The sequence below is a fragment of the Gymnoscopelus microlampas genome, assembly GCF_963454915.1.
Source record: "Gymnoscopelus microlampas genome assembly, chromosome: 3".
In the NCBI taxonomy this organism is placed as follows: domain Eukaryota; kingdom Metazoa; phylum Chordata; class Actinopteri; order Myctophiformes; family Myctophidae; genus Gymnoscopelus; species Gymnoscopelus microlampas.
In genome coordinates this window covers 16,071,890-16,099,661 of record NC_139940.1, presented here as the reverse complement: position 1 = coordinate 16,099,661, position 27,772 = coordinate 16,071,890, and the positions used below count along the sequence as shown (strand labels likewise).

Below are 27,772 nucleotides of genomic sequence, written 5' to 3'. Positions count from 1 at the left end.
AACAAACTTTCAGAAATAACAGTCACACTAACTTTAAGCAACTCTCTTCATACAATGCATGTTACTGGGTAGGAAAGGATCTCTAGATGCATTATTGTTATTTTCACAACTTGTGCTGTTTTTCTTTGTAGAACAAAATAGGACAACATTCAGATGCATTGTCAGAATCTCATACAGCCTGACTACTGAGTAAAGACTTCTTTACTGAGTAAAACAACTCACATATATGGTTACCTGTGTGAGTTGTAAAACTTTACTATTTGATACTTAGTGGTGTACAGTAAGAACAAATACAAGTTCACACGTTTAAAATCAATTAATTATTCCAGGGTTAATTGTAAAGGACAAGGCAAATACTTCACAATCTATGGAAAATGGTCCATTCTGTATTTTTGTGAATGAATGGATTTGACAATAGCACAGTGACGATTTAGACAAAATGTTATATTTTCTCTCTGAATATAGTCGTGAAAATACAGAGCAGACTATACGATTATTGTATTTAAAACTATGGAAATGAATTGTATTTCTCTTAAAATGTCCTAATGGTATTGGTAATGGTAATGGTAAAAGAGAAGAAACATGTGTAACCACCACATATTCTCCTAATTCTCACAAGATCAAATCAATAAATATATATATATTAAAAAACATTGGCATATTTTAACCTTGGACCAAGAATTGGCACCATTGTTCAAAACCCCTCCGTTATTTTCTTTTACACAGGACTTGAGAGATTGCATGGTGCATGCTGACTTTCAGTCTCCTAGGGTCACACAAAGACAGATCCTGCTGATTCCAAAAGGGACTCAGTAGGGTTTATTCATGTGGCAGTTCTGTGACTTTTTTTCTCTCAAACCCATACAGGCAATGTCTAACACAGTATAGTATGTCAAACACAAGTGACCAGAATCGCTGCTGGAGCGGACAAGACCAATACATAAGTGTGAGATGCACTAGTGGCTAATCACAGCGGTAACATAACATTTCAGATCATTTTGAGGATACAATTCAGCCAATCTGGCTTTAAGGTACTTCACTTTCAACTGAATTAAGCTGAATTGTGCGCATGAAGAGGTCAAATTGAGTCCAAGCATCTGTCCGGCAATCTGCTCTATAGATATGCCGAAATATGTAGATAAATGGTGTCATTATTACTCTCCGCCAGGAGAGTATTGTTATCACTGCGTTTTCACTTTCTAAACATGACACACCGATTGGTCAAGCCTCACGTGACACGTGAAATACTGTGATCTGATTGGCTAGTGACGCCACCGGGCCTATATATACATGGCATCACTCTGACAGTGTCTCTGCCACTGTCAGAGTGAGGTAAGACGGGAACCATGAAATGGCTGCATGGCTGATACATAATTGGCAGATAGGACAGATAGGACATTTATATAGACAGGAGGGATATGACATAGGACACTTATACAGACAGGAGGGATAGGACACTCACACAGACAGAACGGAAGAGGACACTTACCCAGACAGGTTGGATAGGACACTTACATATACAAGAGGGATAGCGACCTATAAATACATGTGTCACTGTGATAAGCCAGATTCCAATACCGAAAATCCGGCCACTAGCTCACTCCCAGACCTTCGAACCGGAAGTAGTCAAGTAGTCGCGGTCCAATTGTTCCTATCTGTCTTATTGGACAGATAGGACAGATAGGACACTTATATAGACAGGAGGGATATGACACTTACATAGACAGGACGGATAGGACAGGAGGGATAGGACACTTACACAGAATGAACGGAAGAGGACACTTACCCAGACAGGATGGATAGGACACTTACATATACAAGAGGGATAGCGACCTTCGCGACCTTCGAACCAACACAAGTCTTCTGGCGGAGAGTTGTGCTCCGAGGAGCACTTTTTCTAGTTTATTTTGTTTACCAATGCGAAGCGAGCGTATGGTCTAGACAGCCAACACCAACTCGGAACTCCTGAATCGCTGCCCTCCAAACTCTCCTATCTAACATCAGGGTCTTGAGCTCTACAGTGTTGTTAGCAAAGCTGTCGCACTGTAGTGCATCTACGTAGGCTTCTTGCCTTTCTTGGCTTTGCCCTGGGTTGGCTTCCATTGTGTCAGTTTGCTTGGCACTAGTTCTGGGGGGTGCCTGGCGCAGTAACCTGCCAGCCTCATCTTTCTCTCTCTGACTTTGTCTGTGACCCATGGTAGTTCTGTGAACCCAAGGTCAGTAATCATGATGGGGTGTACTCGCCTTGACTTCCTCGGAACCAGAGTGAACCCCAGTGCCTCCTCTCTGCCATTGATTGCGAGTCTCATAGGGCATGGTCCATCACTATAATGAACAGGAAGGGGGCCAGAGTGTCACCCTGTAGGACGCCCACTAGGATCTCAAAGTCTTTGGTGTCACCGTTGTGAGTTTGAACCTTGGCTCGAGTCTGGCTGTACCATGTCTCTATCATCTGAACCATCTTCTCTGGAACTCTGTAGACAGGAGCTATCAGATCCTCCTTTTTCTCGGTTGAAGGAGGATTCTCTAGGAGTGTTTTGAAGTGCTGGTACTATGTTTCAACTCGTTCCTCTGCGCTTTCTCCCCGGATCTTGGAAGTCTGAGAAGAGCTTCTGCCAGAAATGTCATTGATGAGCTTCCAGCTCTTGCCAAGCTTCTGGTTAACATGCGCCTCTTCAATGTCCCTGATCTTTTGGGTCAGCTCCTGTTGTTCCAGTGTTGCGTACACTTGGTCCTCCTCCTTCCTCCGTTAGACCCTCTCCTTTTCGGTCAGCGACAAAGACCCTGTGTGCTGCTCTCATCTCCTCCCTGGCTTTGGTGGTTCTAGGGTCAAGGCATCTGTCTTTCCTCCTTGCTTTGGGAACTTGCTGGAGGCATGTCTCAGCTGCTATTTTTTTTTTGCTTCAGCAGGTCTTGTCCAGGTTGAGCTTCAGGTGGTGCGTTGACATCCACTCCGAGATGTCAGCCAGACAAGCAGCAATGCGTGCCTCCACTTGTGTGTCAGAGGGGGGGAATGACAGGATCAGCTGGGTGTCATCGGCATAGCAGTGGTAGGAAAAGTCATGGGAGTGGATAACAGCACCAAGAGATGTAGCGTAGAGAGAGAAAGGCAGAGGACTACTGAAATCAGAGTGAGTACTGCGATAATGGGTCAGGGTACTGCCCACGAATGATGTCCATCGCCCTCCAATGTAGGGTACTGCACTAAAATGCCAAACCCGGACACTCAAGGATGAACGGCAATGGCACCTTCGCAAATCGGCATTGCTAGGCATGGGCAACGCAGTGATTGTACATATGTGACGGTGGCCAGGTTGTCACATGTAACTTGCCACTTCTTTTTAGAATGCTGACACTCTTTACTTTGTCTCAATAATAAATAAATAACAATACACATTAAACTCACAACAATAAAATATCAGTTGCACGGTAAAGTGCGGGGTGCGTAATTACTGTGAGAATAATACTGTTTGTTAGGTACTGCAAGACTACGCCACCTTTTTATTTAAGAGGTAGGGTCCTCTGTAACACTCTTTCTTAGGCTATTCACAGGTTCGAGTTTACCCAGGTAAGTGCAATACTTTTAAATGAGAACAACACTTCAACACATATCCCTTGGAGAAAGCTGGACGGAAACAGGTTTGTATAAAAAGGTAATCTATTTTATTAAGCTAATACAGTGGCGTCTATAAGCCATAAAATATTGAAAAAGCATAAACAAAATATAACACTAATTCTAAAACCTCAACCTCCTAATGCGCCCACTAACTAACTAAAATACAGGAATACAGACAATCACCAAACACTAAAAACAGACAGGGCTTGTGCAAACTATAGCAAATAAATAATGAATTTAGCGTTAAAGTGCCAACTATTACTGAAGCAGTAAAGTGCCAAGTGCCAATTCAATTGCTATATGTCATATACTCATCACGGTTCAATGCAAAAGGTGGGAATGTCCTTATATGGGGTTTAACTGGAGCGGGGGTTTAGGCCAGGAATCACTGTCTCTTCTTGTCTTCGTGCGTATTGCCTGCAATCATAGAAACTAGAACCAGTTCATCTGTTCAGGTATATTTCACATATGAGGTTTAGGACCGTGGGTTTATAAAGGTAACGTTGCATAGAAGGACACTTACTCGCCCGCCAGACTGTACGTCTGGCTTTGAGGGTGTGAAGCGCGCAACGTTATCGCCACTGGACCTCTCCTCCGTTCCTTGGTTCGTCTGTCTGTCCTCCCCGTCTCTGCTGCTACTGCGCCGTCTGCTCACCGTCCGCTGCTGGTGGCTTGGTACGTGCCGCGATCACTGTATTCCCCACCTCTGCTCCGTGGTATGTCTGCTCCTCCTGTGCACAACCGTCCCTTCTGGCTGTCACTTCCACACTGCCCTGTATGCCTGTCTCTCTGCTGTCCAAGTGGCTCGCGCTCACTTTTGAATAAGGTGGGCCACACCCTACTCCGCCCTCATTCGCTCTGCCACCAGCGTGACCTGGGGACATTGGCCGTCCGCTGTCACAAGGCCAATGTCACACAGCCTATAGGGGAGTCCAATGTCAAGTGGCTCGGGGACCGGGGGGAAATACATTGTCAACCATAAAACATGCAGTGCAGAAATATAGTTAAGAGAATGATGTTTTTAAGTGCGTAATACAGGTTTTTCATCATCAATAAAAAATGTTACAATTTGGTTTCACCCCCCTGCTTTGACCCTGTCACATCCCCCCCCACTTTTCCGTTGCCAGTCCCTGCAACTGTCCCTAATCATGTCCATACCTCTGGGGTGGCTGGCCTATATTTGCTCTTCCCGAGCGCCGTGGCTCATCTGGTGCTCTCGGGACGGAGAGAAACCCATAATACTGCGGCGTTGTTGCTTCTACCTGCTCGGGCTGCACTACAGCTGGGGGGTCCTCGTGGGGCGACCTGGGGGCTACACACACTTTCAACGCATTTCTATGTATGGTCTTTTCTCGCCCCCCCTTCTCGGGTCTGACTCGGTACACCAACCCCGTAGCTCCCACCTGTTCCATCACTGCGTAAGGCTCGGGGTCCCACCACGTACTCAATTTCCCCTGGCCATCTCTCTTCCTATTTCGAATCCACACTCTCTCTCCTGGTAATAGGGGTGTAATACCGGCCCTACGGTCATAAACCTGCTTTCTCCTCTTGGCCGTTTCTCCCATCCTCTCCCCTGCGGTCCTATAAGCTGTCGCCATTCTCTGTTGGTGGTCCTGTACCCAGCCACCCACTCCCATGCGCTCTTGCGCTGACTGCACTCCTAACTGGACATCTATAGGGCGCCTCAAATGTCGGCCAAACATTAAGTAGGCGGGGGCATAACCCGTAGCACTATGGATCGTGTTGTTATAAGCATGAACTAACTCGGGTAAGTGCTCATTCCATCTTCCTTGTTTATCAGTGTCTAGTGATCGCAACATGTTCAGTAATGTCTGATTAAATCGTTCCACTCCACCGTTCCCAGCCGGGTGGTACGGAGTGGTGCGACTTTTTGCAATACCATAAGTCTGACATAAATGGTGCATTAACTCGGACTCGAAGTTGGGGCCTCGATCTGAGTGGAACCGGGCCGGACAGCCGAACGGCTGGATAATATGCGTCCATAACGCACGGACAGTGGTGTGCGCAGTCTGGTCTCGGGTGGCAATAGCCCAACTATAACGGGTGAATAAGTCAGTAGCTACCAGAATGTTTTGCCACGCATCAGCAGGCCTACCTAATGTGAGGAAATCAATGGCTATTACTTCTAGTGGATATGAGACTTCAAAGGGTTGTAAGGGGGCCCGAGGCTCTGACCTGTTCCTCTGCAGGCTGCAGGCGACACAACCCTGTTGTAACTGACGCACCGCTCCCTCCATGCCTGGCCAATAGAACCGACGTCGCAGCTGGGCCAAGGTCCTCTCCAACCCAGCATGCGCCGCGGCCGTGTGGATTCCTCTCCATACCTCCTCTCTGCGTGAACCTGGACAAATGATCTGTGAGTATTGTTCTTTGGTATAAGGATCGGTCACCTTCCTATATAACACATGATTTCGTATAATCAGTTTGTTCCACTGGCGTAACAGTTGCCGCGCTCCCCGAGTCCAATTCTTCCTCTCCACCATATTAGGGGCTCTCCCCCGTTCCACGCACCTCTTCACCACCTGCACATCTGGATCCCGATCCTGCGTCTCTCTCCACTCATCCTCCCGGGCTGCTGGCGTCGATTGTACAGCCGCCACATCTACAGGCTGCACTGGGAACCGCGATAGGGCATCAGCGTTGGCGTTGTTTTTGCCCGGTCGATACTTGATGTCGAAAGTAAACGACGCAAGTTGAGCAGCCCACCGTTGTTCCACAGCTCCCAATCTAGCCGTTTGGAGATGCGCAACAGGGTTATTGTCCGTGAATATTGTGAATCGAGCGCCAGTGAGATAATCTTTAAACTTCTCGGTCACGGCCCATTTAAGGGCCAAAAGCTCCAATTTGAACGAGCTATAATTTGCGTCATTCTGCTCGGTCGGGTGGAGACTGCGGCTTGCATAAGCTATTACACGTTCGTGACCGTCTTGGACCTGGGCTAGAACCGCTCCCAACCCACGGCCACTCGCATCAGTGTAAACCACAAAAGGCTGTGTATAATCCGCATACGCTAACACCGGGGCTTGTGTGAGGGCACTCTTTAACGCATCAAACGCCCGCTGGCACTCCGAAGTCCACTCGACTTTACACTGGTGGGATTTTACGTCATTTGGGATTCCTATCAATAAGTTGTTTAAGGGTCGTGCTATAGCAGCAAAAGAGGACACGAAACGCCTATAGTAACCCGCTAGACCTAGAAACGCGCGGACCTCGCGGACCGTTGAGGGTGGTGTCCAGTCCCGCACTGCCACCACTTTCTCCGGATCGGGCCGCACTCCCTCTTTGTCCACGACATGGCCCAGAAATTGCACTTCCCTCCGCAGAAGTTTGCATTTGTCTAACCGCAGCTTCAGTCCATGTCTCCACAGGCGTTGGAAGACGAGCTCGAGGTGCTGTAGATGAGAGGAGAAGTCAGGTGAATATACTATAATGTCATCAAGATATACCAGCAAGGATTCTGTCACCTGACCACTCAGACACTGCTGCATCAGCCTCTGGAACGTCGCGGGCGCATTACAAAGCCCGAACGGCATGCGTTGAAACTCGAACAGGCCCAGCGGGGTCGTAAAGGCGGTCTTCTCCCGGTCCCGGGGATCCATTCCTACTTGCCAATACCCGCTGGCCAGGTCTAACGTGGAGAACCATTGCGCCTTCGTCAGGCTGGTGAGCGTCTCTTCTATCCTGGGTAGGGGGAAGGCGTCCTTGTGCGTCACGGCGTTAAGTTTCCTGTAGTCGACGCAGAACCTCCAGCTGCCATCTTTCTTCTTGACCAGTACGATAGGTGCCGCCCACGGACTGCAACTCTCCTTGATGACTCCCTTCTCCAGCATCTCATTCAGGAGGGTCTTCATCTCCCGGTACATGGAGGGCGGCAACGGCCGGTGTCGCTCTCGTATGGGTGCCGCGTCTCCGGTCGGTATCTGGTGTTGCACGACGTCCGTCCGTCCGAAATCCTCGTCATGGATGGCGAACACCTTCTTCCACCGACACAACATTTCGTGTAACTCTCTCTTCTGCGCCTCCGGCAGGTCATCACGCTCCGTCAACACTTCCATCTCTTCGGGCAGGGTCTTCAGTGGTCCATCATCTTCCACACTGATTACGGCCACTTCCACCTCTCCGTCGGTCCCCAGGGACAGGCTCAGGTCCCTGCCGCCTCGGACATCCGCTTCTTCCACCGGGTACAGCCTCCCCAGCTTCTGGTGGCGGTCCAGGACCAGACTATATGCGTGTGGGTTGCACACTCGTATGGGAACACGTCCGTGGCGCACCGTGACGAGGGCACGGGCCACTCCCAAATCTTTTCCATCCGGCAAGGCTTCCATCAAGGCCTCGTAGTCCGCTCCATTTGGTCCTCTCCAAGCGCGGCCCCAGATCATCACTTCACTCTGCGCGGGGATTCGAATCTTCCGCCGGCCGACCGGCCACACATAACCGATGGACCCATCTTCGTTCGTCACTGCCTCCACCCTCCTACAGGTGGCGAATGCGTCCTTCCACAGCGTCCTTCCCTGCTGACATGGAAACACAGGCCTCCCAGGCCATTTAAAGAGGGCATGCCATACAGCGTTCACGACATTCATCCCAATAATCAGCGGTTGAGTACAATGTTCATCTTTCACGATTACAACTCCTCTCCCTGGGATCTTCATTCCCTCCAGCTCTAGGTCCAATATGGCATAGCCAGTGTACGGTAAGTCAAGACCATTAGCGGCGCGTAATTTAAAAACAAGGGGCCCATTTCCCAACGTTAGGTGTGAGAATTTTTCCTCAAATAAGCTTTGCTGCATTAATGTGACTTGTGACCCAGTATCCAGTAACCCCCTTAAGTGGACTCCTCCCATAGTGATCCCAATAGTCGGACAGTCCCCAATAAACACTTCATTAGCCCTTGATCTGGCGAGTGCGCGCTGCACCCCTGTCTCCCGGACCTCGGCGACAGGGCGTACTAGTTTAAATGATTGGGGTCAGATTTACAAAAGCGAGCAATGTGCCCAGACTGCCTACAGCTCCTACAGATCGGCCTACCTCCCTCATCCCACTCGTTGCGTTGGTACGGCTCCCGGCGTCGTTCAGATGGAGGCGAACCGCGAGGTCGTGTATCGGTGGTGTTGGGTCGAAGGAGCGGTCTGATCTCTTTCATGAGCTCCTGCGTAAACCCCTGCATTTGCGATTTGACGTCTTCCATAATCTCCTGTTTCAGTTTCTCTCTCCATTCAGATTCCTGTGAGGGTGTTGGGATAGAGACAGGTTTAACAGCATGGCACAAGATTTCAGCAGTCCCTTCTCTTCTATGTTCAGTGTCTAGTAGGAAGGCCTCATTTTTTAGGGCGGCGAAGTCTTCTGTGGGGTTTCGACGGGCATATATTCTTAAGGCTTGACCCAGAGGGCCTTCAGACAGTCCTACAAGTAACTGCTCTCGCAGAATGGCATCGGAGGGAGCGGTGTCTGGGTCGAGCCGCCGCAGCCCGCAGAACAACTCTCTAAGCCTCAAAATATAAGCCTGCACACTTTCGCCTGCGCGTTGCGCACAGCCATAGAACAAGGCACGAGCTTGGGAAGCAGAAACAGATGTTTTATACAACGTGTCTAAACATTTAAAGACTTTGGCCACTGTATTGCGATCTTCCTTGTCAATTACACTAATTTGTCGCTTAGCTTCCTCAGTAAGGGTCTGTACTACAAAAGCAACTTTTTTCTCCTCTGTTAAATCCTGAGTGCCCAATAATCCTTTAATCTGTTCTCTCCATTCCCTGTATTTCTCCTCACCTTCTATGCCCGAAAACTTAGGTAGCCACGGTGCCCCTGGATACACTGGCATCATCATCATTACTTTCTTGATTCAACCAAACAAAACAAAACAAAAAGCAGCAAAACAGCAAAATTTCAATACAGTTTCTCTTAGGGATTTTGTGTTGTTCTCTACCCAGTCCTGCCGCGCTACGCCAAATATGTGACGGTGGCCAGGTTGTCACATGTAACTTGCCACTTCTTTTTAGAATGCTGACACTCTTTACTTTGTCTCAATAATAAATAAATAACAATACACATTAAACTCACAACAATAAAATATCAGTTGCACGGTAAAGTGCGGGGTGCGTAATTACTGTGAGAATAATACTGTTTGTTAGGTACTGCAAGACTACGCCACCTTTTTATTTAAGAGGTAGGGTCCTCTGTAACACTCTTTCTTAGGCTATTCACAGGTTCGAGTTTACCCAGGTAAGTGCAATACTTTTAAATGAGAACAACACTTCAACACATATCCCTTGGAGAAAGCTGGACGGAAACAGGTTTGTATAAAAAGGTAATCTATTTTATTAAGCTAATACAGTGGCGTCTATAAGCCATAAAATATTGAAAAAGCATAAACAAAATATAACACTAATTCTAAAACCTCAACCTCCTAATGCGCCCACTAACTAACTAAAATACAGGAATACAGACAATCACCAAACACTAAAAACAGACAGGGCTTGTGCAAACTATAGCAAATAAATAATGAATTTAGCGTTAAAGTGCCAACTATTACTGAAGCAGTAAAGTGCCAAGTGCCAATTCAATTGCTATATGTCATATACTCATCACGGTTCAATGCAAAAGGTGGGAATGTCCTTATATGGGGTTTAACTGGAGCGGGGGTTTAGGCCAGGAATCACTGTCTCTTCTTGTCTTCGTGCGTATTGCCTGCAATCATAGAAACTAGAACCAGTTCATCTGTTCAGGTATATTTCACATATGAGGTTTAGGACCGTGGGTTTATAAAGGTAACGTTGCATAGAAGGACACTTACTCGCCCGCCAGACTGTACGTCTGGCTTTGAGGGTGTGAAGCGCGCAACGTTATCGCCACTGGACCTCTCCTCCGTTCCTTGGTTCGTCTGTCTGTCCTCCCCGTCTCTGCTGCTACTGCGCCGTCTGCTCACCGTCCGCTGCTGGTGGCTTGGTACGTGCCGCGATCACTGTATTCCCCACCTCTGCTCCGTGGTATGTCTGCTCCTCCTGTGCACAACCGTCCCTTCTGGCTGTCACTTCCACACTGCCCTGTATGCCTGTCTCTCTGCTGTCCAAGTGGCTCGCGCTCACTTTTGAATAAGGTGGGCCACACCCTACTCCGCCCTCATTCGCTCTGCCACCAGCGTGACCTGGGGACATTGGCCGTCCGCTGTCACAAGGCCAATGTCACACAGCCTATAGGGGAGTCCAATGTCAAGTGGCTCGGGGACCGGGGGGAAATACATTGTCAACCATAAAACATGCAGTGCAGAAATATAGTTAAGAGAATGATGTTTTTAAGTGCGTAATACAGGTTTTTCATCATCAATAAAAAATGTTACAATTTGGTTTCACCCCCCTGCTTTGACCCTGTCACACATACATGGCAACGGTTTTGTGTTGAGGGTGACGTCACACCAGAGCTCTGGTATAAGGTTAGAGACAGAGGGAGAGCTGTCAATCCTGATGAATTCTAGGGAGACATTTTTACCCCTCGCAAATCCATTCTTGTTGAATTCTAGGGACAAATAATTAACCCACATGCAAAACCAGTCACATCCATCAGAATATTTTTCTGAGAGTAAGAACACGAGAGAAGTGGGGAGCGAGCGAGCGAGCAAGCGAGAGAGAGCGTGAGAGAACTAAAGATAGAGCGAGAGCGGCCGAGACAGAGCTATCAAGTAAGAGCAAGAGAGTTTTGAGAGAGAGATCGAAGTTTCTACAACATGCTCCGGTGGGTACGACAGCAGCTGGGTTTTGACCCTCCCCACCAGAGTGAGATCAGGAGGGTTTATGTGGCAAACCGTTTCCCCCAGCATGGCCACTACACACAGCAACACTTTGCTGACAACAGAATCATCTCGTCTAAGTACACCGCTTGGAACTTTGTCCCCAGGAATGTGTTTGAGCAGTTCACAAGGATAGCAAACCTTTATTTCCTTGTGATATTCATCTTAATGTTGATGATAGACTCCCCTACTCACCCATTTACCAGTGGCCTGCCTCTCACCTTTGTCATAACAGTAACTGCCATTAAACAAGGCTACGAGGATTGGCTGAGACACAAGGCGGACAACGAGGTTAATGATGCTCCTGTGTTTGTGGTTCGGAATGGAGGTCTCCTCCAGATGAGATCCAAGAACATCAGAGTGGGGGATATAGTGCGTGTGGCTAAAGATGAGACGTTCCCAGCTGACCTTGTGTTGCTATCCTCTAACCGTTTAGATGGCACCTGCCACATCACTACTGCCAGCCTTGATGGAGAGACCAACCTCAAGACCCACTACTCTATATCAGAAACAGCGGTGTGTCAGTCAGTGTCTAGCCTGGAGGCTCTCCAGGCAGTGGTGGAGTGTCAACAACCTGAGGCTGACCTGTACACATTTGCCTCTCGGATCACAGTGACCCACCAAGGGAAAGAAATTGTCAGACCACTGGGACCAGAGAATTTGCTGCTACGAGGAGCTAGGTTGAAAAATACCAAAGAGATTTTCGGTGTAGCAGTTTATACAGGCCTGGAATCCAAGATGGCTCTCAACTATAAGTGCAAGTTCCGGAAAAAGTCTGTAGTGGAGGAGTCCATGAACACCATCGTAATCATCTACCTGGGCATCTTGCTGTTTTTAACTGTCTTCAGCACCATTCTGAAGTATTACTGGCAGGCTGAGAATGAATGGGACAAGCCCTTCTACAACCACATGACAGAGCAGGAGAAAAACAACAGCAAGATATGGAAGTTAATCTCAGACTTCCTGGCATACCTGGTTCTCTACAACAAAATGATCCCCATCTCACTCTACGTTACCATGGAGATGGTCATGTTCTTGGGCTCGTTTTTCATTGCCTGGGATTTGGACCTGTACCACGAGGAGAGTGATCAGCCAGCCCAGGTGAACACATCAGACCTCAATGAAGTGCTGGGACAGGTGGAGTACGTGTTTACTGACAAGACAGGTACACTAACAGAAAATGAAATGGAGTTCCGCGAGTGTACCATCAACGGAACAAAGTACCTGGAGGTCAATGGTAAGCTAGTACCAGAGGGAATGACAGAGAAGTCACCAAGCAGTTCTACACCTCACTTGACTGATGAGGAGTTGTTATTTCTCAAGGCGGTGTCATTGTGTCACACGGTTCAGATCAGTTATGACCAGCCTGACTGTTTGGTAACGGGTGGAGACCCATTCTCCTATGCTCACGACTTATCAACTCAGATGGAATACTACGCCTTATCACCAGATGAGAAAGCCTTGGTAGAAGCTACTAAAAGGATGGGAGTAGCTTTCACCGGCAACAATGGAGAAACCATGGAAATCAAAGTATTCAGCAAGCCAGAGAAGTACAAGCTGCTCCATGTGTTAGAGTTTGATCCTAATCGCAGGAGGATGAGTGTCATTCTACAGACTCCTTCAGGAGTTAAAGTGTTGTTCACCAAGGGAGCAGAGTCAGCCATCCTGCCTTTCACCACCAGTGGAGAGATAGAGAAGACCAGGCTTCATGTAGACGAGTTCGCTCTGAAAGGTTTGCGGACCTTGGTGTTTGCATGTCGCCACTTCAGCCCAGAGGAGTACACTGACGTGGACAGGCGTCTGAATGCAGCCCGCACTTCTCTGCAGCAGAGAGAGGAAAAACTACAAGAGGCTTTCAGCTACATAGAGAGAGACCTACAGCTTCTGGGCGCTACAGCAGTGGAAGACAGACTCCAGGACAAGGTCCAGGAGACCATTGAGATCTTACGTCTGGCGGGTATCAAAGTATGGGTGTTGACGGGGGACAAACACGAGACGGCAGTCAGTGTCAGCCTGTCGTGTGGCCACTTCCACCGCAACATGAACATTTTTGAGCTCCTTCAGCAGCCTGAGCATGAGTGTTCTGAACAACTCTGCAGATTTGCCAAAAGGATAAAGGAAGACAATGTGATCCAGCATGGTTTGGTGGTGGACGGGGTCAGTCTTTCTTCCGCACTGAGACAACATGAGAAGCTCTTTATGGAAGTGTGTAAAGGTTGCTCTGCTGTGCTGTGTTGCCGCATGGCTCCCCTACAGAAAGCAAAGGTGGTACGTCTTTTAAAAACATCCCCAGAGAAACCCATCACGCTAGCTATTGGTGATGGCGCCAATGATGTCAGTATGATACACGAAGCCCATGTGGGCATAGGTATTATGGGTAAGGAGGGTCGTCAGGCCGTGAGAAACAGTGACTATGCAATTGCCAGGTTTAAATTCCTGGCTAAACTCCTGCTGGTCCATGGCCACTTATACTACATCCGAATAGCTACACTTGTGCAGTACTTTTTCTACAAGAGTGTGTGTTTCATCATGCCCCAGTTTTTATACCAGTTCTTCTGTCTGTTTTCACAACAAACTCTGTATGACGGTATCAATGACATGCTGTACAACATCTGTTTCACCTCTCTGCCCATCTTGGTGTACAGTGTGTTTGAACAGCCAATCCATCCATATGAACTGCAAAGTAAACCTGTCCTGTATAGGGACATCAGTAGGAACTCTCTGCTGTGCTTCAGGACAGCAGAGAGTCGGTATTGGATACTGCTGAGCTTCTGTCATGGCTTTGTCTTATTCTTTGGGTCATATATACTGATGGGGGAGGACACAGGGAACTGGACATTTGGCACATTTGTCTTCACTGTCATGTTAATCACTGTCACCCTAAAGTTGGCATTGGAGACCCATCTCTGGACATGGATGAACCATTTAGTGATGTGGGGCTCTATAGCCTTCTATTTTATCTTTTCACTTTTCTATGGAAGCATCTTCTGGCCGTTCCTCCACACCCAGCACATGTACTTTGTCTTCGTTCAGCTGCTGTCCAGCAGCAGGGCCTGGTTCGCCATCATAATTATCGCCATCACCTGCCTCTTTCCTGACGTGGTGAAGAAAGTGCTCAATGGACACCTGCAGCCCACTAACATCTGGAAACGCCAGTCTCTACCAAGCCGCCCAGGCATAGACCCTCAGCTGTGCTGCTATCAACATGGTCAGAGTGGCTGTACCCGCCTGCACTGTAATAAGCTAGTCTGTGGTCATGTAGATTAAAGGAACTCTAAATTATACTTTTTTTGTTAAAAATAAATGTTAAATAGCTCTACTGTATATTCCCATAACAATCATTGCTATAGAGTATTTGTTCAATAACATGGGTCTCTTCAACTGACCAGCTATTTAGTAGGCTGCCCTAGCGCGTCTGATATCTGGTCTAGAGGGGCGGGTTCAAAATCTCCGGAGAAAAAATCTGCGAGATCCCATTGGTCCACCGATCTGTCCGTCAGCCCCCGCCCCGCCTCCTCCCCCAATGTGCAGCATTGAGAGCCCTGACGTCACAACATTTGGAGCGACGCCCACTGCACTCTGGTTGGTTGGGGAAATGAAACACTGCCTATGCCAGGAACGTCAACATGCTGGTCCAGGCTCTTATTTTTTAGCAAAACGCAAAAGAAAATAAAAGTCTGGAGATCGAGGCTAGCTATTTAGTAAACAGAAACTACATTTTCAGGTTGGGATACCAATTTCATCAAATCAGGAGAGACAACTCATACAGGATACGCAAGTGAAATTGATGAAGCAAATAAATAAACAGACACAATTGGAATGGAACTCAAGCTGATATATATTATCTTTGTGGGGTTCTCTCTTGATGGATGACATTTAACCCACCTTAAAATGTATTTTCAAGTTTACTAAAGTCCTGTTACTGAACAAACACGTTATGGCAATGATTAGCCTACTAATAGTAATCAAATAAAAATACACCTTAAAACACCTTTATTGTAAAATATATTCAATATAATTGTGTCCTTGATTTTGTGGCAAGTATTAAGTAAATATAAAATAATTGTGTTTGGAATAAATCATTCTTTTTGTATGATTTAACTAATAAGCAGTGGCATATTGTTAGAAGATTAACCACTTAAACCCCAGCATCGGTATTGTTGGGAAAGCTTTCGCTGAAAATAGCAGATCGACAAGCTCACACAACGGTCACGTTGTGAGCTTGTCGATCTACTGTTTTCAGCAAAAGCTTTCCCCACGATAACAAAAAAACAGAAAAAGACACTCGTATCCCATATACCCATATGGGGTTTCAGTGGTTAATGATCTTCTAACAATACACTCCGTTTCAGTGGGTGGCGCTTTTACGTTGGTTTGCGATCCGCCAAAATGCAGAAGAAGAAGCTTTACGACCGCGGAAGTACAACATGGTGGTGTTTACTTCATATAGTTCATGTTTAGTATGTACGGTTGCCGGCCGTGAGAATGATGACGGTGATCATAACTGTACCGACAACCGCACTACAATATGAGAAACTGAGACCTCACCTGTTTTCGTCTCATTCGGTGTTCATCAAAGGCCATTACTGGTATTTGGCTGTTTCATTTTAGGACACAGGACGTCCGGAAGTTATCCATCTCCAAAGAAGAACAAGGATAAAGTTGTCCATCACAGTCTGAAGATGAGAGCAACGATGCCCTGGATCCATGCCATCAACCTAACAAGACACGGGCACCCTGAACTGAACCTCCTCCCTGTGGTTAAATTACACAGAATAGGTTTGTACCGTTTTACTTGTTATATTATACATAACGCTGTGGCTTTACTATGGTAGAATGAATGTTGGGCAAGCTACATATGTGTAGCTAGCCGAGCTACCAGCTTAGCCACTTAGCACAGTACCTAAGCTACTTAGTTTAAAAACTAAAACATACAGTTGTGTTAAAGCAACAAATGAATGGAGATGGAGAATTATCTTCTTACCAAGCTAAGTAGCTGTCATAGCTGCTTTGCTAATTACCGTAGCTATTTTGCTATGGTTGTAGCTTAGCTACTTTGCTAAGTAGCAATGGTTGTAGCTTAGCTACTTTGCTAAGTAGCTATGGTTGTAGCTTAGCAACTTTGCTAAGTAGCTAAGGTGGTAGCTTAGCTACTTTGCTAAGTAGCTATGGTTGTAGCTTAGCTACTTTGCTAAAAGCTGGTACTTACTAGCCTCGATCTCCAGGCTTTTATTTTTTATTTTTGCTAAAAAATAAAAGCCTGACCTACACTGTTCATAGTATTTATATTCTTTACATAATTCCATGTTTTTTCTGTAGTCAAATGAATTTCCCTTTGCATAATCCTTGGGCCAAGTGTAGAAATCTGTGTGCACACTAAATGGGGCGCAGTCTTTTCATCAGATTTATAAAACCATAAATCTATTTTGTGTTTGCTTCCTGATAAATCTCAATCATCCTGAATTGTGTTCACGTCCACTAATATAATTTCCCACCCTGTTGACATCCACAATTAATCCATAAATGGTCAGGACAACTTCACCCATTTTCAATCTTCATATATTTGGTCCTCACTAATGCTCGTGATAATAGTACCATTTTGTCTCAGATGAGGGCTGTGGACAGTTAAGAAACCTGCCTACCAGTGACATCATCGATGAGGAATCCAAGCTAATTGAATCTGCAGGCTTTCTATTTCTGAAAAGTTAGCATGCTATAATGGAAGCCATTGTTCTTGCGTTAATAAAACATAAAAAATATATTTTTAGTCTTGTTTAGAAAATAAAATGAAACCCTGCCTAACGATGAAGTCACCGGTAGGCAGGTTTAAGAACTGTCCACAGCCCTTTGAGACACATAGTAGAAAGACATGCTACCATATCATCAGCATTAGTGAGGACCAATTATGGAGAGGCATGGAGTTAAAAGTAGAGATAACCCGTTACTGGTCAGTCGCAGCTTGTTTCTAATCAATATTCATTTTAGACAAATAGATAATGTAGCTGCTCAATATTGATTAATTTCACACCTACAGCTGCTAGTTTAAATCTTTGGTTTCTACTACTTCGCTACTCTACTTCCCAGTTCCACACAGTCCGTTTCTTCACCTCCATTCCATCACCTCGAAAGCAGACATACACGTTGTTGACACACTGTGACAGGCCGTTCGCTGAACTTCGCTCGATTTAATTCCTGTTAAATTGATAATAGCACCTTCAAAAAATGTCCATACTGTAACACTCAATGACTTTTTCACTTCCTTCATTCCAGACCAGTATGTGGAATCCGAACTGCAGGTGGAGATCAACTCTTCTGACCTAGCTATGGCCATATCTGTTAAAAGGGAACCTGCAGACCACCAGAACCTGCGTAAGTTTCATACTCTTCTGTTTAATTTGCTCTTTTCTACACTGTTGTCCGCCATCTTTTACATATCCTCTTGTAAAACTCTTAAAGGGATAGTTCACCCAAAATCTATCCTATCTATTAGTCACCCCATGGATATGTTTTTGTCGCATTCCTAATGGTCAATAATTTGATGACCAGCGGACCTGTAGGCTGCGGTTATTATCTTCGGAATGTGACAAAAACAAAAAAATATTCATGAATTCAAGTCTCCATGGGGTGACTAATCGATAGGAAAAAGGTCATTTTGGGGGTGAACTATCCCTTTTTAAGTGATTTAAAGCTGTATTAAGTGACTTTATTTGTGTGAATACATTTTTATTTTGTCAAATCTGTATCAGTGTTTCCCCTACCATTGTGTCTACTGTTCCATTTAGCTTAGTGGTTAAAATGTTTTTGCAAGATACCTGGATTCAAATCCGGGGGAAGAACAGGAACGTTACATAGTGCAGTTTTAAGTTGTCTCTCTATGGACATTTCTCAGTTTTACACTTTGGATTGTTTTTGTTGTCTCATTACTTGAAATTGTCTTGTTTCCTATCTCAGATACCCGTTTTGCCTCACTCCCAATGAATGGAAGACGACGCTACTGTACCCGCTGTTGGAGAACCTGCACCTCAACTGATGAACTGATAAGACACCAGAGAGCTTGTTACGGCACAGAGACGCCTCACCGCTGTGACCATTGTGGATTAAGCTTCACTACAGAAAGTGGTCTCAAAACACACCTGCATAGTCACACAAAGCTTTACAGCTGTAATACGTGTCTGTTACGCTATACCACTTTGGGCTGTCTCACAGCACACCAGAAAACACACATGGTAAAGCATGTTTATGCCTGTGACCTGTGTGGGTTAAGGTTCACCTCACGGATGTTGCTCAGAGACCACAACAAAGCCCACAGGGGAGAGAGATCTTACTTCTTTGACCAGTGTGACTGTAACTTACACACATCAGTGGGTCTCAGTGCACACCAGGCAATGCACACAAGATTGGAGCCGTTCTACCAAGACCCAGCCAGGGCCATTTCTATTAAACAAGAGGAACCCGAAGTCTGCCAGGACCTCTTGACACACCATAACATGCACATGGGAAAGGATCATTACTCCTGTGACCTGTGTGCTGGTTCAGAGTTCATCACATTAAATGGTCTCCACATACACAACAGAGTTCACGGGGAAGATAGGTCTTACTCCTGTGACCAGTGTGCCTTACGCTTCCTCACATCGTCAGGTCTCAGCTCACACCAGGCAATGCACACCGGTCAATGCACAGCCAGGGCCATTTCTATTAAACAAGAGGAACCCGAAGTCGGCCAGGACCTCACAACTAACCAGAAAATGCTCTTAGGAGAGAAGCATTACTCTTGTGACCTGTGTGGTTTAAAGTTCACCAGATATACAGATCTCTACAGACACAACAGAGTTCACAGCGGAGAGATGTCTTACTCCTGTGACAAGTGTGGGTTAAAGTTTGCCACATGGCTGAGTCTCAAAATGCACAACAAAGTTCACAGGTTAGAGAAGACGTCTTACGCCTGTGACCAGTGCGACGTTAACTTCCACACAATCTCGGGTCTCAGAGGACACCAAGCAACGCACATGAGATTGAAGCCTTTCTACCCAGACCCAGCCAGGGCCATTTCTATTCAACAAGAGGAAACCGAAGTCTGCCAGGACCTCGGTAAGTTTCATGGCAGGCTCTCCCTTTCCTTTCTTCTGTTCTGTCTAGTGGTTAAAAGGTTCATCTAAGTATTATAGGTTATGCACTAAAACTCACTACCAAACACAAAGTTCAGAACTTTTCGTTATGTTAGATATTTTTTTTGTTGTAACAATGCTTCTTGGCAATAACTTTTATACCATTGGTAAGCATGTTTGTTTCCCTTTTTTAAATGGTGCCCTGCCCCATTTGTAAAGAACATGGATTTGTTGGATGAGCAGCTGAGTATGTGGGTTGCGCCCATGGAAAGCTAGCCAAATCTTCTCTGCCTCAAACGGCTTATTCTGCTGCTGCTATTGACTCTAGTCTTGTTGTTTGGTGGATTGGATGATTAAAGTGTATCAGTAACCTAAACATATGTTATTACTATACCTCTTAGACTCTCCAAGGTATAATAATAATAATATTTACATTTTTGTTTTATTTTTAAATTTTATTTTTTCATTTCCCCAAAAAAAATATTAAAACTACATTGAAAAAGTAATTGAAAAAACACGGTCTCCTCAAGCATTATAAGGACAATATCAGTCACAAGAACCAAGGACGGGTGTTTTTACTGAATCTAACATGGTTAAAATAGAGTTTGAAAATGGGTTTGTATAGGAAGGGGGCGTGTCTGTTAAAATGAATACCAAATATCCGAATAACAATCAAGAAACTTAAAAACGGTCTGGGGTGATGGCCTGAGTAGAAGTTAAAATTACCTCAAACATGTTTGACAGTGAAATATCCCTTTAAGTCACAGGATTTCCCTACTTACCAAATCGCCTCCCAAATGACAATGAAGTGAAAAAGAAATTGGCTTAGAAAATTGAACATTAAAAAAATCCCTTGTTCGTTCGTTTCACTTCTTCGACAAGACACCAATGCAGGAAAACCCATATCCAACACTTTTGCTGGGTTATGAGGGTGGTCCCCTTAGCAGGAGTGCTAAGAGGACTCACACAGACCATAGGTGATGTTTTTTTCTTTTAAATGGCACCACACACAGCATTTCCTGTCGTATTGATATCGATACAGTATCCTCTATCGAGACGCATATGGGCAAGCATGATGATAAGATATATTGCCGTATCTAAAAAAAATTGGGCACAGCCGTAATATGCACTGTATGTGTTACCTGCAGGAGAGCCTGGTGTGGTGGAGGATTATGGGCAGCCAGTGGAAGGTTCTGAGGAGTCAGGGGAGGAATCTATGGAGTCATCTGGGGAGGAATCTATGGAGTCATCTGGGGATTCTGAGGGTTCTGAGGAGTCGTCTATGGATTCTGAGGAGTCATCTATGGATTCTGAGGAGTCATCTAAGGATTCTGAGGAGTCGGGGGAGGATTCTGAGGAGTCATCTATGGATTCTGAGGAGTCAGGGGAGGATTCTGAGGAGCCATTTTTGGTTTTGGTGGAGCCTGGGGAAGTTTCTGAGTATCTTATTTCAAAGAACTTAAATGATGCCCAAACAGAATGGTCAGACGACAGCTACTACATCACCACGACTGCACCAGTCCCTGAGCGATCACTGTCTGTTGCAGATGTTCTTTTAAGAGATGATGCAGACTGTCTGCTGTACACAGGGATCCCACTACAAGAATTCTACACTCTTGCATCTTGTTTACATGCTTCTGCCCCCACACCATCAACAATTCCAGTTGTAGACCAAATTCTGTTGACATTAATGAAACTCCGACAGAACTTTGCTGTAGCTGATTTAGCAAGACGTTTCACATGGTCATCTGGTCAGGTCAGTGAAACATTGAATTTCTGGATAGATGTAATTGCTGAGCAAACTAAAGAGCTTATTCGGTGGCTGCCTTGTGAGACGATAGAAGCTACTATGCCACAGGTTCGTCAAGATAATTTCCCAAACGCAACTTGTATAATTGACTGCACAGAAAGTGTTCTGCAGAAACCAAAACATCTGGATTCAAGAACAGAATCTTGCAGTCACTACTGTGCCAATAATAATGTGAAATATCTAGTTGCAACTGCTACGTCTGGGATCATTATGTTCATTTCAAAGGCCTATGGTGGGAAATGTAGTGATAGGTTAATAGCACAGAACTCTGGGTTTCTCGACCATTTGCGTGCTGGAGATGTGGTGATGGGGCACCATGGATTCACAATTGCCGACTTGCTTGAGGAGCGGAATGTGCGCTTGGTCTTACCAGCATGTTCACAAAAGCAATGCCATTTGATAGATAATGAGGTCACACAAACACGACACATTGCTAATGTCCGCATTCCCGTGGAACGAGCAATAAACCGTCTCAAGGTGTACAAGATTCTTTCACAACCTGTGCCTATACATTTGGTCCCTAAAATCGACAACATACTTATAATTTGTGCAGCCCTTGTAAATCTCAGAGAGCTTATTTCTTGAAAATTGACCATCAACCTGCACTGATTGTTTAATGTACATTTTGTTTTAAAAATGGCAGAACATTAAATGTGAAAGCTTTTGAGAGCATATAATGCTACAGCAGGTAGTGAAGTATATTTTGAACATGCAATATACATGTACAGTATTTTATATATTTTTTGTACTGGTATTACTGGTATTTTGTGCTTTTATTTTGATACAATTGTTTAAGGGTATTTGTATTTTATAAAAACAAACAAGGTTATATTTTGTTTGTCCTTCTGCACACTGCAGTCACTTTATTTTTGTTTACTTTTTATTTATTTATTTTGTATTTATTTATTTTCACCCCTTTTGGTCATTTCTCAATAAACCATGGGACTAATGTGACCCTAAATCTGAGCAATTGAGGTCGTTGCATGCTTTTTTGTGATTCTTCTTTTTTATTGGTAAAGAAAGAATTTGTTCTGAGTGGAAGTATTAAAAAGTCTTAAATCTGATTTAAACACACAGAAACCCTGCTTTATCTAGGGCTGTCATTATCATGACATTTTAGTTGACTTTAATTTAATACATTTTCGAGCAAATTATTGCAATCAAGTGAATTATTTGTTTAAATAAATGTTAACTAGCTCTATTCCAATAGCAATCATTGCAATAGAGTGTATTTAACTGTCCACAGCACACCTCTGAGATGCAGAGTCTTCTATGAGCATTAGTGAGGCCCAATTATACAAGGTTAAGGGTGAAAATGGATAAAGTGCGGTAGGATTATAGAAGTCCAAATATTTTCCATGATCTTTCTCTGTTGCTATTTTGCTCTGTGAACAAGGAACTGGAACTAGTTATTCTTACACTGAATGTAATTCTATTAGATACAATCGGAGCCCTTGGTGAACTCATGGTTTAAGTGGTTATGGGATGCATTCAGTACACCAGAACCGCAATGTCAACAGATGATTCCACCCTTTCTTGATGACTTCTAAATGGACTGAGTGAATCAGAGATCCAGAGGTTTAAATTGATCCTGATTCCACGGCTGGCTGTTCAAAGCTTTACAGTTAAATACTCCCAATTATGTTTACAACTTTACATATGACATGACATGTATTTTCTGTGTACAATTGTTGGTACAAATGATTTTATAGTTGAAAGTCATGTTGTGAGTGGGTGCTTAATTTTGTAAATAAAAAACACTCCATGTCCAACAGTTTTAATTTAATATGGCTTGGAAAAAAAAGAAATGTAGGACAGATAGGTGATTGATTGAAACGCAATACCACTACAGAAGTTAAAGGGGATATTAGTGATATTTAGCCTAGGCATCTATGAGAGGGTCGGTCCGTCCGTCCCTCCCTCCCTCCCTTCCTGCCATATTTGGAGTCATACATCATAAATGACTGATGTCGTTGATGACTGATGTCACAGGCTGGTCAAATGAAATCCGAGATCCACATTGGAGTCACACAGTTTCTGTGTGGATCCCAAGATCTACTCTATTTTTATTTCCTAGTTTTGTTAAAGTATGTGTAAGGCATTTTAACCAACTTATTCCTCCAGAGCTACTTAACAATAAGTGTAATCTCAGAAAATGTCAACATGACAAGCAGCCAATACGAAGTACAAGGGTTATTTCTTCCCTTTGCAGTTAACCTTTTATCCTGTTGTCAGGTTCTTTATTATAGTATATTTGCACATACATGAAATCATGTGTCCTCTACATTCTGCACCTGAACTCAATTGAGATGGATGTGCACACTAATATAAGTTGTGTTAATGAAAGGATGAGCCGTTATGAACTATCTCTGTCCTGTGTGTGTGTGTGCGTGAGTGAGATACCTTTTTGACAATAGCCGACAAACCCACATTATACATACACAGATCCAAAATTAAGAAGTTCATGAATAATTGCATGGACTTTAGACCTGTCTGCATGCATCGAACAAACTTGTCTATCAAGATGTCACCATCACTCTGCATCCACTGTCAGTGATATATGTTAGTCCAGTAGAGGGTAGTATCCAAACTCTCAATGCATGCCACAGTAAACAGTGATTTGAGACAAGTCATTGTGACTTGACCTTTGAAGAAGCAATAGTTAATGCCCCCCTCCACACACACACACACCAAGTAAGTAAGTAGTAAATATATATATATATATATATATATATATATATATAAAATATCAGATCTGCAAGCTTACATGTACATCGCAACACGTTGTGAGCTTGTAGATTTGCTATTTTTTCTACTTGTATACTTCCACCTTAAAGTGAAAGTGGGTACGTGTCTTTGGGTTTTAGACATATTGACCCAATGACAAGTATCAACAACTTGTGACAAAATAATAACTACATTGAATCTATTGGAACAGGTTATTTTTTCCAGTTCCAGTAACAGTTTTGGACATGGTTTACATCCGACAGAGACGTTATGCTTTTAGGTTCATAAGGAATTAATGTTAATGCTAGATTCCTTTTTCCTTAGAATTTGTACTTCGGTGGATGTCTGTGCTTCGTCACATGGGATGCCTATAGTGTTGAGTACACATGGTATTATCACCCACCCATGACAGAGCAGCAGCAAAGATATAAGTGGTTTCAAGAAGATTCACCTTCTGTCAAAGCTACACCCCAGTACTAAAAGCAATGCATTCATACTCTTATATCATCATTACACAAATATTACTTGAGCTACACTCCCATCTGATCTCAATTAAGACTTTCCCAAAATATTAACACTATTATAACTTTAGTGTAAGGTAAGTAATCGTGTACATAATGCACATTATTTTCATTACATCTTTCTTGGACTATTTTAACTTTCTCCCCTAATAAAGTTGGTTATTTTCTAAAGCGATTTTGGGTACTATGAAAAGCGCTATATAAGTGTGATGTATAATTATTATAAAGTTATGAAACTAATAGTTACACTTTTGTATTGCTTGTATGCTCTAATCTAAACGGTTGAAGACAGGTACAAAAAACAGTTCAGCAAGCCCAGTCATGAATGGATCAACAAGCCAATTTATGACAGCACAACACAGAACTTCCGCCAAGAACTAGCGTGTAGTGTACAAAAGACATATTTTGTGCCATTGTAAAAAATAAAATAAAAGTCTGCTTCAAACTATTGCTCCGATTCCAAGGCCTGATCCTGCAACATTGTAACTAGCTAAACATCTAGGGGCACAGCATTCAAAGAATAGCTATTATCCAAATAAATGCATGTGAAGTTGAACGATCATTTTCTACAAAAGATTTTTTTTTAAATTCCAAATAAACATTGAGAACTGAAACAGAGTTGTACTGCTAGTAATTGAAAATAGAATAGAATTTTCAATGTTCATCACAATTATTTTGTCATGTGAATAGAAGAATCAAGAACCCATGTACCAACTTGAGTATACAAAGTGAAATAAGAGTATTCAGATTAGTTATGCCAACTAAGGCCATGTGAATCACATGGTAAACAGAAGGATTTTTGTTTACAGTTATAGTATGAAAATGTATAATGATTGGCTCAATGATGTTCTGCTATGAATAAAGTAAGGTAGTGTTATAATACAAAAATGTCCTCAATATCCCCTAGTAAAAATATATATTAAATTAGACTTAGAGAATACCATTAGCAACGATTGAACAGTCTCTCTTAAAGTGGGGTCCGGGGACCCCCAGGGGTTCCAAGCTTAATTATTGATAGTTAGGAAGGAAGTGGACCCTATACAAGTCTGTAACACCAACAGACAAACAAAAACAATGCCATGTAACATCATGGGATAATACCAAATGATTCATCTGCCTCTTTGAATCCAACAAGTCCCGGTGGAAGATGGGTAGTTATTTCTGATGGCGGTCAATGCAGCTGGGAAGGACTCTTGTCTACCAAGATGCTGTCCTTGTCCTTGAATTCGTGCCCCGCCCACTCCACCAGCACCACATGGTAGTTGATGGCCTTGATGACTGAAAACAAAGATGAAGTAGTATGAAAATAATGAAAAATACAAATCATGTAACAGCAAGCTGGTTATGTCAACAATAGACATTTGAAACGTTATGGTGAATATAATTAAATGTTTTTTTTTTTTTAAATAGATCGAATAGTAGGCTAGCTAGGCCCAGTTCAGATCAAGTAAATATAGTTACTGTAAAACATACGTTTGTAAGTAAGTTAATATAACAAATAGCAATTATTCAAATATGACTAAATATGACACTTCTATGTAGATATAATACATTGAATAGGTATAGCCTTAGATCAAGACTATTATAGATGTGTTTTATCAATTCTGAAAAGTCAGACTCGATTAAATACATCTATGATGCTCTTGATCCAAAGCTAGTATAGGTATAGCCACAAGCAACTCTCAGATTATATTTATAATATCTGACTGGAAGTGGAATCTAGAGTTGCAATACTAATAATTTCAGCAACGTCCTGCTGCCTCCTGCATTATGTGCAATTTAGAAACAGGTGGTAGAAGGACCGTTGAGTGATTTCAACGAGCGCTTCCAAACTTAAACACCTGCACGGAATTTATTGACAGAAAGTAGCTCATAACATGCCTACGGTGGATTTTTATCAAACAAAAACTTAGAGGATAATTCAAGCTTTCCGTACAGCTGCAATGTTGGTGAGTTTAACGTCGTGTAATACAATCAGATAACACTTTTCTGTTTGGATGTATGGGCTGTCAAGGGTTAGTATTGCAACTCTGGATTCCAGATATTAAAAATAGAAAGAGTCGCTTGCGTGCGTCTGGTATAGGTACACTCACTTCGTTCTTCTGGTTTGGGTCGCCTTTACCACCAGTGTGTAATGGGGACGTGAAAGAAAGTTTGAAGCACAGCCTGCCTGCGTTGATGAAAGGGGAGAAATCCTCACAACTGCTTTCACAGCACTACGTATTAGGCTCTTCTTAACGCAGTCAACCACAGCACAGTCTTTATTTCAGCCTACAAACCAGGCAGTCTTCCCCCGTGGCCACTGGAACACAACAACCACAGGAGAACCACCATGGGGAATATCCCAGGCACTCGCATGGTGGTTGTTGTTGTGGTGGTTGTAGCAGCAGCTTCTGCTCCCTCACTGTGTTGTGTCTGCATGTTTCTCTCTCTCTCCAACATCTCCTCGTCTGTGTACTCTGGCTCATACAAGTAACCACGGCCATCATACTGTTGATTATCGCCGAATAATCTCTCTAATTCCTCATCATCAGAGGAATAGTCTGGCTCAGAGTCATTCACTTCCAACTCTAAGTCTACCATAAGGCTCCAGAGCCTCAGGTCTGGCACTGTTTGTGCCATCACAACAAGACAAGTGCGGTAAGAAGTTGTCGAGAACTTGAAAAGGGTGGTTGAGTTGAGTGGCTACTGGCAGTCAGTGGCAAGGCTAGTACGAGTCAGTGTTGCCATATTTTGTGAGGGAAATAAGCAACCAGGTCTAGGAAAACAAGCCCAAAAGAAGCAACTAGGCCACATGAGCACTTAAACCTACATGCATCGGCTATTTGAAAATAGCCGATCTACAAGCGTTGTGAGCTTGTAGATCTGCTATTTTCAAAAACTCTTGCAATAAAATGTGGAATATTATTTTTAAACATCCTATTACAACACAAATACTCCCTGGTAAAATCATTTTCATTAACATATTTGAGAACCACTGGTTTAAATCATAATTTAAAAAATTGGAAGCAAGCCTAAATAAGCAAGTACACTTTAGAAACAAGCCCAAAAAAACGCAAACCGCAACTACCAATTTTTTACAAGCAACTTTACAGAACAATAAGCTCAAAGTTGCTTATAATAAGCGGACATGGCAAGCCTGGCGTCACAGGCTGTAGAATCAAAAACCAATGACCTCGCCCCCTCTCG

At 43.9% G+C, this 27,772-nt stretch overlaps 2 protein-coding genes across 2 annotated transcripts; both read left to right on the top strand.

The window, feature by feature from the left end:
• Positions 1–11,357: 11,357 nt before the first annotated feature.
• LOC311041740 (phospholipid-transporting ATPase IF-like) lies at positions 11,358–14,687 on the top strand (the record flags this gene model as incomplete). Its single annotated transcript, XM_084052224.1, has 1 exon — positions 11,358–14,687. The coding sequence occupies one exon, from the start codon at positions 11,358–11,360 to the stop codon at positions 14,685–14,687; it is 3,330 nt and encodes a 1,109-aa protein (XP_083908350.1).
• A 1,214-nt stretch (positions 14,688–15,901) lies between these two features.
• LOC311042164 (uncharacterized protein) lies at positions 15,902–22,301 on the top strand. Its single transcript, XM_084052724.1, has 4 exons — positions 15,902–16,199; positions 17,691–17,789; positions 18,372–19,508; positions 20,674–22,301. Exons 1-4 carry the CDS (start codon positions 16,103–16,105, stop codon positions 21,918–21,920), a joined length of 2,580 nt encoding a protein of 859 aa, XP_083908850.1. The 5' UTR covers positions 15,902–16,102; the 3' UTR covers positions 21,921–22,301.
• The last annotated feature ends 5,471 nt before the right edge of the window (positions 22,302–27,772 follow it).